General features: G+C 40.7%; 1 protein-coding gene across 1 annotated transcript; it reads left to right on the forward strand.

The window, feature by feature from the left end:
• Positions 1 to 1,121: 1,121 nt before the first annotated feature.
• On the forward strand, positions 1,122 to 9,587 carry LOC139216388 (dynein axonemal assembly factor 8). The gene is made up of 29 exons (XM_070847481.1): positions 1,122 to 1,208; positions 1,318 to 1,422; positions 1,839 to 1,937; positions 2,026 to 2,128; positions 2,700 to 2,799; positions 2,880 to 3,122; positions 3,212 to 3,358; positions 3,441 to 3,579; positions 3,659 to 3,853; positions 3,951 to 4,091; positions 4,187 to 4,378; positions 4,476 to 4,583; positions 4,696 to 4,840; positions 5,001 to 5,292; positions 5,583 to 5,665; positions 5,840 to 5,994; positions 6,142 to 6,262; positions 6,399 to 6,527; positions 6,620 to 6,784; positions 7,028 to 7,312; positions 7,484 to 7,537; positions 7,668 to 7,831; positions 7,921 to 8,092; positions 8,226 to 8,314; positions 8,405 to 8,519; positions 8,815 to 9,023; positions 9,123 to 9,208; positions 9,303 to 9,372; positions 9,504 to 9,587. Exons 1-29 carry the CDS (start codon positions 1,122 to 1,124, stop codon positions 9,576 to 9,578), a joined length of 4,068 nt encoding a protein of 1,355 aa, XP_070703582.1. The 3' UTR covers positions 9,579 to 9,587.
• Positions 9,588 to 15,295: the final 5,708 nt, after the last annotated feature.

The raw sequence follows: 15,295 nt of genomic DNA on the forward strand, positions 1-15,295 counted from the left end.
GTGTGGAAACTTTTCCAGTTTCCAGCAGATATTAAAAAAAAAGAGAGCTTCAAATGTGATGCATTTTATAAAATATCTTAATGTATTTTGAAGTTTATTTTTTGCTTCTAACTCACTTGTTCTCTCTCCATACTCACGAACACAGAAAGAATCACACTTGAATAATGTCATAGCATTTGCCAATAACTTAAAATGGAAAAAGCCCCAAAAACTTTATGGAAAAACAATGAGCAACAAAACTGAAAAGGTTAAAGCCACAATTTAGTTCATCATTTATGTGACTGGACTGGTTGAACAGACGTTTGGCAATGTTTGGAAGTATGTTGTAGTTGTGTGTATTATTAAGTTTAGTAATGATCCATGTTTGTCATTGTAAAAAAAAAAATACAATACATGTTGGAAAATAGCATTAAAAGCACAATAAATGTGTTAAAAACCAGTTTGCCTTTACTTTTACTGTCCCCACGGAATGATCTCACCACAGCCAGGGTCACATTAAGCCAACATTCAACAACACCACTGATTCATACACAGCAAATTAGCAAAATGGCAAAGTTTGACAGGAACAAACACAATACTATGTAACTATTCTATGTAAATACTGTGTGTACCTGGATGTGTGTTTACCTTTCAGTCAAACAGTTGGCTTGTCACGCAGCACCTGCAGGAGATAAGTAACTTTAGCACAACAGCTAGCTAGCCAGCTAGCTAGCTAATTAGCTAGCTAGCTAACTGTTCCAACAGTTAGCATTTAGCAACAATCAAGGTGCATGTAAGTAAACCAGAATGCCAGGATGTCCATACGGTGGATGTACTGTGCTTAACCCAGTCACAGCAGAAAGGTTGTGAGCTAATCGCCTCATCAGGGGGTAAAACTTTTTTTTTTTTTTTTTTAGCTTGGTTGCGTTTGTGTGCGTTTTGTGCGGATAAAATTAGAAGGCCGATTTTTTCCGACAGCACCTGAAGGCACCCTTATTGACGAGCCACACGTGCTGCGCAGGGAAGCTTTCCGTTGCCATGGTGACTGGGGATCCTCGGACGGGCCGCAGCACATAAACAGTGACGTTACACACAGTCAGACTCGTTTATCTCGCTTCCAGGTCTGTTTCTGCCCGACAGGAATGGACCCGAGTCATCCGTCGTGTTGGGAATCAATTCTGGAGAAAGTGAAACCACTTCTACCGACCATTGACTTCGATTCTCCATCAGTATGAGTGTTTTTTTTCCCCTTACTATGTGCTAACGTCTGCTAACTGCCAAAAAACTTTATTTACAAATGAGAAAAACACTAAATTATGGTTCTTCTCAACGTTGCAGTTGGAGGATGAAGAGATTATCAGCATCTATCAAAGGCCAGCTGGTCTTTCCCTGAAGATCCCAGAGGACTTTGACAGTTTTCCACTGGACGATGATGAACTAGAGGTTAGTTAACTGTAGTGTCATAAGTGCTGATGCTAATCATTTGTATCTGGATGACTGGTCATCATTTATACAGGGTTATGTGTGTGTGTGTGTGTGTGTGTGTGTGTGTGTGTGTGTGTGTGTGTGTGTGTGTGTGTGTGTGTGTGTGTGTGTGTGGTGCTCGTGTGTTTTCTCAATCAGGAGCTGCTGAAGCCTGAACAGACTTGGAGTGTGAAGTTGGATGATGATGAAATTATAAAAAGCACTTCTGCATCGCAGCAGCGTGCACAGCTCTCTGATGCAGATGTTGAGGTGGGTTATGATATATCATATAATGTATCCATATAATATATCAATCTGCAGCACACCAGTGGATCATAGCGTACTCTAAACATGCACCCGTTCCTGTCCTGTCTTTTCCTGTTACACCATTAAAGGCAGATGCTTGTGAGAGAGACAGCGCAGTGGATGCCTCTGTAAAACCAAATGTGGACAGCTCAAAATCTGATGAGGGTTTTCCCGTTCTCTCATTTGCAGTGAGTTTGGTAAAGTAGAAAAGGTCGAAGGTAACATTCTCCAGCTATGGTTAAGTGGTAAATATTCTCCTTACCTTACTGGTTACAGAGGCTTGACCAGTGGGATCTAGATGTCGTCCTCCAAAATCTGAAAGAGGACGGGCGGCCTCTGCAACAATGTGTGCCATCTGAACCTGAGAAAACACATGCAGGTAAGTAATTATAACACACATGTGAAACACGTCAATAAAACAATAGAACAGAAATATGACTAAAAACCAGCAAACAAAAAATAATATAAATAGAATTTGATGCAATTATTTGGAGGCCAAATAATATTCACTATTAATAATATTGTAAATTATTATATAGATGATATTATAGATTATATAATAAAAGACAATTGAGACAATACTTCCTGTCTTCCTCTTCTGTCAGTGCTGATTTACAGTAGTAACACTGCATGTTGCTCCTGTTGTGAATAAGATTAAAGCCCGGAGAACTCTGAAGGATAGTGTTGAGACCCAGATCGTGAAGGGAAAGGGAACATTCTCTGCAAAGCAAAAGTTATTTAATATTAGATCAAACGGGACAGTTGGGACAGTACAAAACTAAAAAACTAAGAAAAAGGCCAGGTTTTTAATAATAACCATGAATGATTGATGAAAACATGAATGATTTGGAGGCTTTATGCTACGAGAATAGAAAAACAAATAAATAAATGAAATAAGAAATAATGTGTGCTATTCATTTATTTTTTTACACCCCAACTTTTGTTCATAGGTGGTGACAAGCACAGGTCCCATGAGAGAATAATGGAGAAACTAGTTGCTCTTTGTAAGAGCCAGTCATCAGAGGCTGTGAAAAACCCAAACCACATCAAGTAAGTCCCATCAGTGTCACTGTCGGATTATGTCATTATCAGATTTGTGGATTATAATACTAACCACCTTTTACATGCAGAGACACTAATATGTGGAACATATCATCGGAGAGGACGGCAGCGGAGTTGCAGCTGAGCCACCAGGAATGTCCCACTGTTTATATTGACCTGCGTTGCCCCGATCCTTCAATAAAAACACCAAGAACATCCCCAAATCCTTCATCAGAGCCCAAGTCACCAGCCAAGCACAACACTCACTGGGAAGCACCACCTGCAAAGAAACCCAATCTTAAAGTGCACACTGGATCACGGGTGGGGAACAGGTAAATACATCCTGCTTTAGAAACATTTGTCACGCTTCAGTCCAGCAAACGTTATGTTTCAGTGTAAACTGTCATTTCTCTGCTTCCAGGGAGGCGACTGGCAAGAGTATGCTGCTTCAGAAAATGAGGGAGATGAATAAAAATGGGAATAAGCACCCCAATAAAAGTACAGATCCTCCACATTCAGTGCAAGACAATGGGAAGCAAAGTAAAGTTAAAGAACAAAAGCAGCAGAGGTGTGTATTCTTTTTCTTTATTCATTCAGCACATCAGTAACAATAAAAACAAACATTTTAACCATGACAACGTGTCTGTTAGCAACCAACAGAGACGACCAGAGAAGCAGACGTTGCAACACAAACTAAAAATTCTTAAACAACTAGAAATACATCGTCCAACCAAATCTGTCAACCTGAAGCAGCCGGCTGCTGAAAGAACCGACGTTCTTTTTGATTTTGTAAGTGGCACAAAACTCAAAATGTAAAGACTTAAAGAAACATGGCCTACGCTCATTATTAATGTTACTTATTTTTCAGGATGTATTTCACCTACAGTCACTCGGCACACTTCCAGCAGCTGACATTAACAGTAAGGGGTGTGTGCTGCTGACCGTCGACCTCTCCAGTCCTGGTATGGTTGGAGACAGAGCTCATGGGAGGAGAAGACATCTGTATCCAGCTGCAACTAGAGCACACGTCTACAACACTCTAGTGGCATGGTTTCTGTCTTTGGTTAGTGAGCGGTGGCTTCTCTCTCCTGACGTGTGCCTACCTTTGTTGGATTTGTAAAACCGAGTTCACGCTTCTCTCACTTGTTGATGATGATTAGGTTGGCCCAGACCCACGCACTGATGATGATGAGGATGGTGCAAAGGTCCCATTCTGGGTTGCAGGACTTCAGCAGCTGTGGACTGAGGGCGGACTGGCTCTGCATGTTTTAGCTGTGGCTCGTCACTGTTATCCACCAAAGGTGAATACAATAGAACATAATCTTTAGGCTCTACAGTGTCTGATGTTCTGAGCGCTGATGCTGCTTCTCTTTTTGTTTGTGTGTTTGTTTTGTAGAAAAGGGACAAAGACATCCATGCACCTTTTTGTAACCACATCTGCAGGTTCCTCTCTGAGACCTCACTCGCTCTTGTTACCCACTGGTTGCCTCAGCTCAAACACCTGCTGGACCAAGAAGCCTGTGCCTGGCCCGTCCATCTGCCCTCTTCCTGTTTAAACACTTTCATCTCCGCCACCTCTGACACAAAGGTGGTTTTTCCTCACAAACTGTGATTTCACCAACTCAGATGTTTTTGGTTTTTGCATTCTGTTGACTGTAATCTGTTCCCTTGGCTTCATGTTTCAGGTTATTGATAGGACATTTGGTCTCAGTCCAGGGTTTTACTGGCAGACTGTGGAAACCCGGGAGCGTGTCTGTAAGGGGATAGACACCACACAAGAGGTGCACACAGAGGTGAGCATGCTGTCCTTCAAAAGTCGACTTTGTAGTAGTTGTCAGCTTTCTTTTGATCCTAGGAAGCAGTGAATACAATAGGAGTCATTTTTTTCTGTCATTTCTGTTGTAGGTATCAGTTGCTCTGGGGTGCAAAGCTTTCTTCCTACATCCTGTCATGACACACTACACCCTCCAGCTTGTTCTCGACTCAGGACTCGACGTGTGTGGTCTGCGGCTCCTTTATCCACCGCAGAGGTTCCCAAGTGAAAGTGCTGGTAGGACATAACTCTCGCCATCTGGTCATAAAATACTCAGTGACTCTCCTTCTGGCTTGTCACATTGCTCTGTGTCCTGGATCCAACTGTGGCCTGGGGCCTTTGTCAGTGTCTTTGTTGAATAAAAATAGTCTTTAAAAGCTCTCGCCCTGATTCACAGGTGCTGCACCAGTGATCCAGACACCTGATGAAGCCTGCCAGCCTGTTCTCGCTCTGGCTGTTCGAGGCCCTAATGCCCACTCACTTTTGAAAGATATAACCTGCTCTTTAGATCCTCTGCTACCCAGAAACACAGATCCAGCTTTTCTCAACCCTCTCGACGGCAGCGGTCAAGTACCTAAATTCTTCTACTCCCCTGAACTGGCTGGTCAAGTGCACAGGAAGCTGTGCTTCTGGTTTTCAGGAAGACGTCAAGGAGGAAGCGCACACAATCACTACTGGCCTCTGAATAGGTTTGTTTTCAAAATTCCAGTATGTGTTACATTTTTTATATTTATATATATAATTTTTCAATTATATTTAATTGTTTATACATTTTTTTTTAGCCGTAGATGTGGGTTATATAGGTTTGAGTTTAGTTCCACCTGCTCGATGATTTGAGCAGATGTTAGAGACTTATCTTCTCTATAACTGAAATCCCTCGAAGCCAAGACGGTCCACTTCATTCTGCACAGTGCTTCTGTTACTGCAGCAGTGTTTCTGTTTTCCTAATAGTGTCATAATCAGTCACTTTGATTTGCAGAGATGTGCCTGCAGATGACGGAATTGAAGGCAGTCCTTTCGATTTAAGCAGACCTGCTTCCTTTTTGTGTGCTACAATGAAAGGTACTGTGACTTGACAAGGAGCCAACACTGTCACAAGGGGGAAACTGGCTTGTGTCCACATTTCATTTTCAGCTTTCATCTTTACTGTGCAGAGGGAAATATTGTTTGCAGCAAGGATCAAAGATTTTGACTTAAGTGGAGCTGCTAATCCTCCTCCCTCCTCCCTCTGCATAGCTGACTTACTCCTTGTGGTGTCGCCTGTTGTGCCTCCATGGTGCTACGGCCAAGTTTTGGCTGTGTGTGAGCGCAGAGGCTTCAGGCTGAGGGGGCTGCAGAGGCTGCAGCTTCAGAGCAACGAGGCCGCAATGCTTGGACTCACCGACCTGCAGGTACAACTACAAGATACTCAGTGAAGGCTCAGTCGTTCAGCAGTTCAACAGTGTGTGGAATACAGTTGTAGTCAACCTCATGACAGAGGTCAAATAGTGATTTTTTAAATATTATACTTTGTATTATGTACTGTTTGCTCTCTCTAGGCGCGCGTGTTCTGCAGTCCACATACTGTGACCCTGAATCAGAAGGAGCTGCCCTCTCACTGTCTGCTGTTGTTACTGAGCAAAGAAAATGCGATGCGCCACAGTGTTTGTCTGCCAGCAGGTCGAAAATCACATTATATCCACAGCATAAAACATCTCAGTGAATTATATGAAACGAAAACTTAGCGTGTCAAAACCTGCTTCGTCAGGTTTTTCTCTGGCAATAAGATAACCTTGCAGTTGCCATATTGTTTCAGCTCTGATGAGAGAATTGAAGGCACAAACTCCTCTGGGCTGTGTCCACTCCAGACTCGATGGTTCGGACACAGAAGAACCAAGCTTCTGTTTCCACACTTTGCCTTACAGCAGCAACCTGTTCCTGTTCGGTGAGCGTTATGTGTTCAGTGTCTGTAAAGACTCTAGTAGATGCTCCTCTGCTGTTGTCTTTCATGCTTCTTGTGTATATTTTCTTTTTTAGTCAGGTGTATGTGGGAAGTGCCTGATCCTTCCGCTGTGATCCTGTCCCGTCAGAAGTGTTCGTCCAACTCTGACAAGGAGCAGCTGGTGATTTTGACCCTGTGTGGGAAGGACATGAGTCAAGGCCTGAGCCTCCTACACAGAGTGCTGACACAAGGCCCAGAAGGTGAGTGAAGTTCAGCTGTATTTCTGAGAGCACAGCCTGTCCTGAGTTTTGGAACTAGGGGTGGCAGTAAACAAACAAAACACACTGTCAAACACTCATAGCTGCCTACACAGTTCAATGAATGACCAAATAAATAAGTGGGGGAATTATTTCATTACTCTTAACTTACCTCCTGCTTATTTTCCTGTGGTTGCCATGTGTGTTTTTTTTTAATGTATATCCAACGTGATGAACGACATGCAGGATTCCAGCTGCTTGGCCTGAAGAGTCTGCCTGCGCTGACTCGACTTCAGGCTCAGGAACTGAGTCCGTACGAGGTGGGAGAGCAGCTCAGTCACGACAGCCTGGACAATCTGATGTCCTCTCCTGCCCTGGTGTGCGCTCTAAGCCGGGTGAATGCTTTTCTTTCGCTGAGGAGGCTGCTACCCCACGGTTACCCTGGTAACCACAGTGTCCTTATGTCACCCACACCCGAAGTGGCTTCCAGACAAGCCTCCCTCTTCTTCTTTGAGCATGAGATGACTCCTGGTAAGTTTGTTCATTGTGGAATAAAACGTGCAGCCAGATACAAACTCTGGAACTAAATTGCTTGAAGGATGCTCCACTTTGAAGTATTTGAGCCAATCATAGGAAGAAATGAGCACACACTCTTGGTTTTAACTGAGAATAGACTCATCACCCCACTTATGTCCCCGACAGACCGCAGTGTACGCCCACTTCTGGAGCGTCTTCCCCAAATCTGCGGCACAAACGGTCTGTATAAAAAAGAAAACTATCCCATCTTAAATGATATCCACACGCTGAGCTTGTTTGATAATGTGTCATTAGTTGATGTGATGAACAGCTACACAGCACTTGAACTCTGGTGTGACTGTCTGTTCAGATCCACAGAGGCTGCTCACCGTGTGCCTGTTCAAGCCAAGAACCTGGAATCACACTCTGGCTAAAACAGTCCGTAAACTCCAGCTGAGAGGCCTCACGCTGGTGGGCCTGCGTGTAGTGACTCTGGACAGAAGCGATGCCACCTCACTACTGCATGCAGACAGTGTAACTGAGAGCGATCATCTGACAGAAAAATACGTTTTCCTTTCATGCAAAACAAGCCTCGATAATTCATAAAGCGTTCACTGTTGCAGGATCCCTCAGACTCGGAGGTCCACCTGGAATACTTGTGCTCTGGTTCCTCGCTGGCTCTCTGCTTCGAGGGGGAGAATGCAGTGAGGAAGCTGCTGCACGAGCTCAGCCGAGAGGACTCATCCCTGTGGACAACCTGTTGTGGAACGGCTCATTCATTCCATGGCATCTATGGTCAGTGGTTGGCACGGCACATGAGAGCGTTATGTAAAGCACTTTGAACTGCCTATGTGTATGAAATGAGCTGTACAGTTTAAACTTGCCTTCCCTCACTGTATGTTTGAAATGTCGGTAATCAATCTCACAGGATCGGGATCATATCAGAAAGCAATTCAGGACGTGAAGAGGCTTTTTCCAGAGGGGCTCTGCACAGCCAGCAAGGTGAGACAGGAGCAGGTCTGCATGTCACACGCTCAGTACCTGGGTTTGTACTTGGGACTGATAAAAGACAGACACTCAGTGTTTGTGCTTGGTTTCTTGTTTCAGACACTCAGCATGTGCTCAGACCCTCCAGCCTCTGCGGAGCGAGAACAGAGCTGCATGCCGACCGCTGTGGCCCAGAAACGTCCGTCACCTTCGATGGCATCGCAACCAAACGAAGGTTTGGAAATTTTTCGTTAAGACCAGTGCCTGAACCTCTCTGGCCTGTATTCAGGGTGCAATGACAGGAGTACACTCCACTACATTTAACTCACTTTAAACATTTAAAGCACTGAGCACTGCGTGGATCAGTCATTTATTAAAGCTAAATACACCCTTCTAGATGATTTAATCATTTATTGTGATTTTGGCAGAGACTCCTCTGGAATGGATGTTGAAACACGACACAGTTCCAGGTGACCTTTGTAAGCCATGCAGTAAACAAACATACCGTGTTGCTTGTTTATTGGTACCAGGGTCCCTGATACACAGCGCTCACTGGCAGACAACCTGTCTGCTGATTCCCTTGAACGCTCCACCCCTCAGCCATGTGCCATCTCAGCTGGACATGCTGGAGCAGCTGCTGAGGTCAGGCTGCCATCTGGTGGCTGGGAGGATGAGCACACTGGACAGTCAGCAAAGGAAACACGTCGCTGACATCGTGCCATCAGGAATAAACGACAAGGTGAGAGGTTTGGCTTTGAAATACGTTTCAAAGAGCTCACTTGGTTATAAGCAGTGCAATTAGCAGTTTGTGTTCCCTGCTCTCTTGTGTCCTTAAAAGATGGCTCATCTTTACACGACCCCCTGTCTCATTATGGCCCTGCAGGGGGAACGGATTGTGACCTGCTTTACCTCCATCCTTGAAAGGTTTGGAAAAAGACAACTGAAACCATTTGTGCATCCAGAGAGGAGTTTTTACATGGAAGTAACTTTTCCCCCGTGCTTCTCATTGTTACACTAGCATTTACAAGGAGAGGTCAGACCTAGAAGAAGTGGGGGAAATGATCATCTACCCTGCGAGTGAGAAAGAGGTAAATCATTCATTAATTCAGCTTTTTCTATAGATGAACACAATCTTTATATTGGATTATGTATTGTGTATACTGTTTCATTGTTTCACGAGTCATCTTTGAAGGTTTTTATAATGTGGGCTCTCCCCCAGGCCGAGCAGCTGGTATGTTACCTATTCGATGCCTTGTCTCCTGAAAGCTGCACTAAGGTTAAGCTACATCACTGATCTTTTTCACAATGTGTCTGCTCTGAAAAATAAAATGTACAGTTCCACATGTTCAGGAAAATGCTTGTTTCACATGATATGAATCATTTTTTAAGTCCTTGTAATGTAATAAATGTTTTGTTTTTCCTAAAATTCACCTCTCCCCTCCTCTGGACTTGTGGGGCTCGAGCCTTATTTTACAAGCTTTATTCTGTAAGTTGCGTTTGAGACAAAGAGTTGTTGACACATTTCAGATGAAAAATTATTTTAATTCTCAAGATGATAAAAATAATTTTGTGAACTCTGTAAACCATTGCATAACTGTAGTGTAACAATTTAACAAGTGTTAACAAACTAGTAATACACTACAGAAAATATGCGGCACACAATCCTCAATGTAGAAAAGAAAAATCTAGTTCTAAGACTTGCACCTATTTTTGTGTTCACAACACAAAAAATATCAATATACCAACAGAATAGTTTCTACGATTATCAGTAGAGAATTTATTTCCTACATATTCATACAGCTTGTCACAAAATAAGGGACATATTTTTTTATCTATAAATAATGTCTAAACCCACTTGCATTAAGTAAATAAATCCATGAAATGCAGTTTCCTCAGATTAAACACTATTAAATCACTGTATGACCCTGAGAAAACACATTTCTTTATTTATACTTCCGCATTATGCTGAGAAATAGAAACTTGAAAACTGGCATTTGTTTTAGTTCTAATAAATTTTATTGAATAGCAGTTCACAACTAGATGCTACATCATAATGAATTAACTGCGCTCCATTATATCCAGTGACCTATTCATTGAATATCTAATTTAGAACAATACATTCAATATTTCAGGGCTTCAATGTTAAAATAACATTTCTACTGAAATGTTCTAAAGTATATGGAACAACTGGTTCCACATTCAGATCATTTACGTTTGACAACACTTGTTGCACTAGTATTTTACTTAATTTGAACAGCTCCATACATCATATACATGTACAAGATTGCATAAATCTTCAGGCTCCATTTTCATAATATTAAAAAAAGACAACACAACAACTAACAATAATGCAAAATAGATTAAACTATTCCAATGCAGAGCATAATGATACATCTAATACAGTTCATTTACAAGATTCTTCCTATTTGGTGCTTATCCTCACAAACATTTTAATTTTTGGTGCCCAATGACTAATTCAGATCAAAATTGTGTATTCAATGGTTACGTATTGCTGTCTGTGTGTGTTTTCTTTAATGGCATGGCAAATACAGACTGAGACAGATGATTATCAGTCAATTAGAACCTTTGCTTCTTCCTCATCTCGTTAAATTAGTCTTTTTTCTTTGAGCTCCAGTGGCCTGAATGCACAGGATCATTTAGAAATCACATTGTGGTCCACAAGAATACTGTAAGGCACTGCAATTTTGATTCTAATTAACATATCATATTTTGTCATCTGACTGAGAGCAAACAGTCTGAAAGACATATTCTCTTGATACCAATCATCATTATGGAATTATCAAAGGCACAGATGTACTTGAAAGCGTAATTGGTCCGTTAGAGATAAATTTAACAAATCTAAAGAAGAGTAAAGAAATGCAAGCTGTGCTTAACACGTTAATGTTGGTTTCATTTCTTTTTAGAAAACTTGAATTGGGCCAAGTAGACCACTGCACAGACCGAGGGCCAGCAACAAATTACCATGGCAATGAATCGGTTTTAATTATGTCTGTATCTGCCATTAATGCATGTCACAATCATCATCTGTCCCTGTAATTTTACAAACAAAAAACCCAAAAGCTAATTTGGACCACTGCTTTAAAGAAACAATAAACAACGAGTCAGATAGAAAGAAAGCACCTTACAGTCACTGTAGGCCGATCATAACAGCATATAATGCATAACCATCAACTTCCAAAGTGATTGAGATTATGTAGTTAAGCAAAATCAAAAAGAATTGACCTCAAAACAGTACTGTAGTGAAGTTTATATGGCCACTTCAGAAGCACAAATGTCATTCACCGTTGACATTCCTTCACTAGAGACAACAATTAAACCGACACTGAATCCTCGCTTAAGGTCAGCATGTGCTAGCCAGTATTGCACAAACCTGCCATAAACGTCAATGTTTACTTTACACAAAATCAAATATACAAATACACATTTTGTAAGGATCTGACCATGCATGTTTGATCATGTGTGTATCAATTCACTATAGCTAACTTTAGATAGAAAAAGATACCATTAATTACTGTTAATGAACATTATCTATTTAAGGTACTAGGTGATTACTTTTTTTTTTTTTTTTTTTTTTGTTAAATTAATTTAGGGTTCTTACTGAAATAAAACCAAATGATGAAATGTAGTACAAAAGAAATAACAACAGTACAGGTCTTTGGTAAAAACTGCAAAAAATGGGCTCAAGTCCATTAATGTTCTAAGCAGAAGCCATTGGCATAGTCCTGTTAACCCACTAAGAGGATGTACGTCTCACTGAATGACTGTAGCAAACAAAAAGTTCTGCCCCTCACAATGCTGGACTGGTCTCAGGTCCCTCCGGATGGCCTTTTGCTCTGACCTGCCGTTTCTAAATCTGCACAAGACCCGGCCCCGTTCGCGACTACAGGCTGGTCTGTCTGATACTGTACTAGCAATTATTAACTCCGGGGTACATTTTCCCTTTCGGATACATATTTGGACAGCTACTAGAACACCACTTTGGTTCATTTTTAGATTACCACACTAGACATCATTAATTTAATTGGCTTCACAGGGAAAAAAAACAAGCTAGACCAAAGGACCCTGTGAAATTAGCTGCACCATACGCTGCTATCCAGTATATACGGGAAAAGAAATCCAACAAAAATACATTAACTTCAATCAAGTGTTTTTTTAAAAAAAAGGGACAATCTACAGCAGTACAGGTCTGTGACATCATTCTAAGTGATATAGAAAAGTACTGAAACTGGACTGGACTCTAAGAGACTTACAGATGAATAATTCAATCAAATTAAGATTTAGTCAAGTTAGATGCAGAAGACGGGTCATTTTATAGTTTCTGAAATCTGAGCTGTGGATGCACAACAACATTCAAACATCTAAATGTATAACAAGGAACTACATTAATACCTTTTCCAGTAGCAGCGAAGCTTGCAGAAGTTATTAAGCCTTTACTACACTAAAAATAAGTCAATACAAATATTCTGGCAGTGTGACACAGTGCAAACTTTTTTTTTTTCTTCTTCTTTTTTTTTGTAGCTGGTTAATATATCGCATAACATGCAATACCAGAAGTGTTTAGCCTGCCTTTAATGCTGTAATATAGTCATGAAAATGCTAAAATACCATAACCTTTCTTGATATTTTTCCTCTGAGTTGCTTAATTGTCATTTATGTGAATGTAAACAATGCATTTTCCCATATTTATAAGTAGCAAAAAGGTGTACCTGGAGATACATGATTTTCTATTGAATTTAAAGCAATAATAAAAAGATTTTTAACACAGTAGAAGGTCATTTCAATTAGAGGAACCTAAGCACAAATGCTATGCAAAATCCAACTTGCAACTATGGAATTCTTCATTCACTGCAGACTTGTTGGTAATAAAACAAATGGAAGTTGCTCGGCCGTTTAAAAAGCACTGTTATATGTTGCTATACAAATCCATGTGTCCTATGTTTGCATACTCCCAAATGTTCAATTGAAAAAACCTAATTTCAAAGACTGAAGCTGCACCAAAAGAGCACCACGACCAAGGAATGAGTGGGTGGGCAGTCGGAGGGGGGGGGGAGGGAGTGGAGGTTCATTTCTACGGTTGGCGTCAGGACACAGGCACTGACGATGTTTTCAAATTATCTTCTGCGGGATCGGGCCAAATACACTGGCATATATTTATATATACACATATAGTCATACACACGTCAATGCTTCTATAAAGTTAAACAAGACACGTTATGCAGAAACCTGTGCACAAGGTTCAACTACTTGTGTTTGTTCTTACAATTCTACACATAACCTTTTCAACTAAGGCAAGGCACTTTAGAGTTAGAGGCCGATATGTTCTAGACAAGGTCAAGAGGCTAGAGTCCTACAAAAATCACCAGTTCAGGCTTTTAGCAAATACAATACATGCTTCTCTAATGGCTAGGCTATAGAAATCTCTACAAAACAAAACTACTAAAACTGATTGAAGAACAGCCTTAACATGTAGCATGTGCCTTACTGATATTACAGCTGCTGGTTATGCCTAAAATGCATTTTAAATTTGCACTTATTTGATTGAAATTTTTATAAATCTAACTATGAAAGTAGAAACTATTAAGTACTTTTCTATGAAATCTTAATAATATGTAGAACCATGCCATGATTTAACAATAGGAAACATGAAATATTCAAATGATGTTTCACAGTACACACAAAAGCTTCAGACATTAGCTTATATAGAAAAAATATAAATCTAAAAAAAAAAAAAAAAAAAGACACAAAAGAATACCTACAAAGCAGCTTAAAGCAAATTTCTATATACCCTTTAATAAAGTCCCAGGTCAACAAAGTGCTTTAGTAAGAAATCAAACTTCTTCAAATAATTGGTCAAAATTATGATGCTTGACTGATTGCATTGAAAAATGTGAAAGAAAACTTGGGGTTCAAGAAAAAGTAGCTTTACTTAAAGAGGAACGCTGCAAAATGTTTTCATTCATGTCAACCACTTCACAATCTTTCCATAAATTCACTCTCTATTGTTGGACAACAGTTTTGGCTGAAGATGAACGGCTCTTTCATCAGTTAGTCCCCGTAGTGCTGAACGTGAGGCTGCGAGTGTGCGACAGATTTCACACATCCCAGTTTTGGAAGATCGGCTACGAGTGCACACATTGTTTTCTTTAATTTCAGACTAATAAACAAACAGCTGATTTTGCTCTCCAGCGAGGAGCTTCATTTAGATATATTCCTCTTTAATTAAAGAAAAATTAGCTTTGGTTTTTGCCCATTTTATGTTTATCATCACTGGACCAGTTTATAGTGGGAGTGGACATTTCCTTGCATGGCACGAGCTGTAAGACCAATGGCCTTGTCTGTTTCTGGATTATTGTGTGGGACTCTTTTGATCCACATTGGGGTTCTTTTTGTTTTAAAATACCCCTACAGGTGAACTCCCCTTGTTATCATTAAGGGTGCTTTATCAAACTTTTTCCACGCTCAGAATGACCTAAAGACCTACAGAATGAAAAGGCATTCAGTTAACACATAATATCAAAGTGAGCAGAGTTCTTCTCCTCAGCAGAAAGATTTTGTGATGTAACTAAGTTACTAAAACCTTTTATTGGCTTTACGCACATTTCCACAGTCATTTCTGAAACGCTGGGGTTGAAATGCCCTCAGATTTGCTCTGGCAGAACTTTTAAGTGCATTAAGTAGAGAGGAAGGAGCCTCCGGAGATCAGAGATTTATCCACACAGTGCAGTGAAATATTTCTGATCCATAAACAACAAAACGCTGAGGCAGAAATCCAAACTCACACTAATTAATGTCTTCATCTATATAGCTTTTAACCAAGCTTGTTAGCAATTTAAAAAAAGCTGTAATTTTGTATTTACTGTAAGAGCAATATGTCCGGTTGACAATGCATATTTGCATTTATTCCCGAAACATGATTGAATATTTGAGAAAGGGCATTGCAAGGCAACTTCATATTCTAATTTGAGTGTCTGGCTTCTCGTTTAACAAAAC

Source organism: Pempheris klunzingeri, chromosome 17 (genome assembly GCF_042242105.1).
Source record: "Pempheris klunzingeri isolate RE-2024b chromosome 17, fPemKlu1.hap1, whole genome shotgun sequence".
Taxonomy (NCBI): domain Eukaryota; kingdom Metazoa; phylum Chordata; class Actinopteri; order Acropomatiformes; family Pempheridae; genus Pempheris; species Pempheris klunzingeri.

Bases quoted from the DNA above. Each gene is read 5' to 3' on its own strand.
- LOC139216388 (XM_070847481.1), top strand. From the start codon at position 1,122: ATGGACCCGAGTCATCCGTCGTGTTGGGAATCAATTCTGGAGAAAGTG. The intron at 1,209-1,317 runs GTATGAGTGTTT...TCAACGTTGCAG, and splicing joins TTGACTTCGATTCTCCATCA to TTGGAGGATGAAGAGATTAT. The intron at 8,520-8,814 runs GTTTGGAAATTT...TATTGGTACCAG, and splicing joins GGCATCGCAACCAAACGAAG to GGTCCCTGATACACAGCGCT.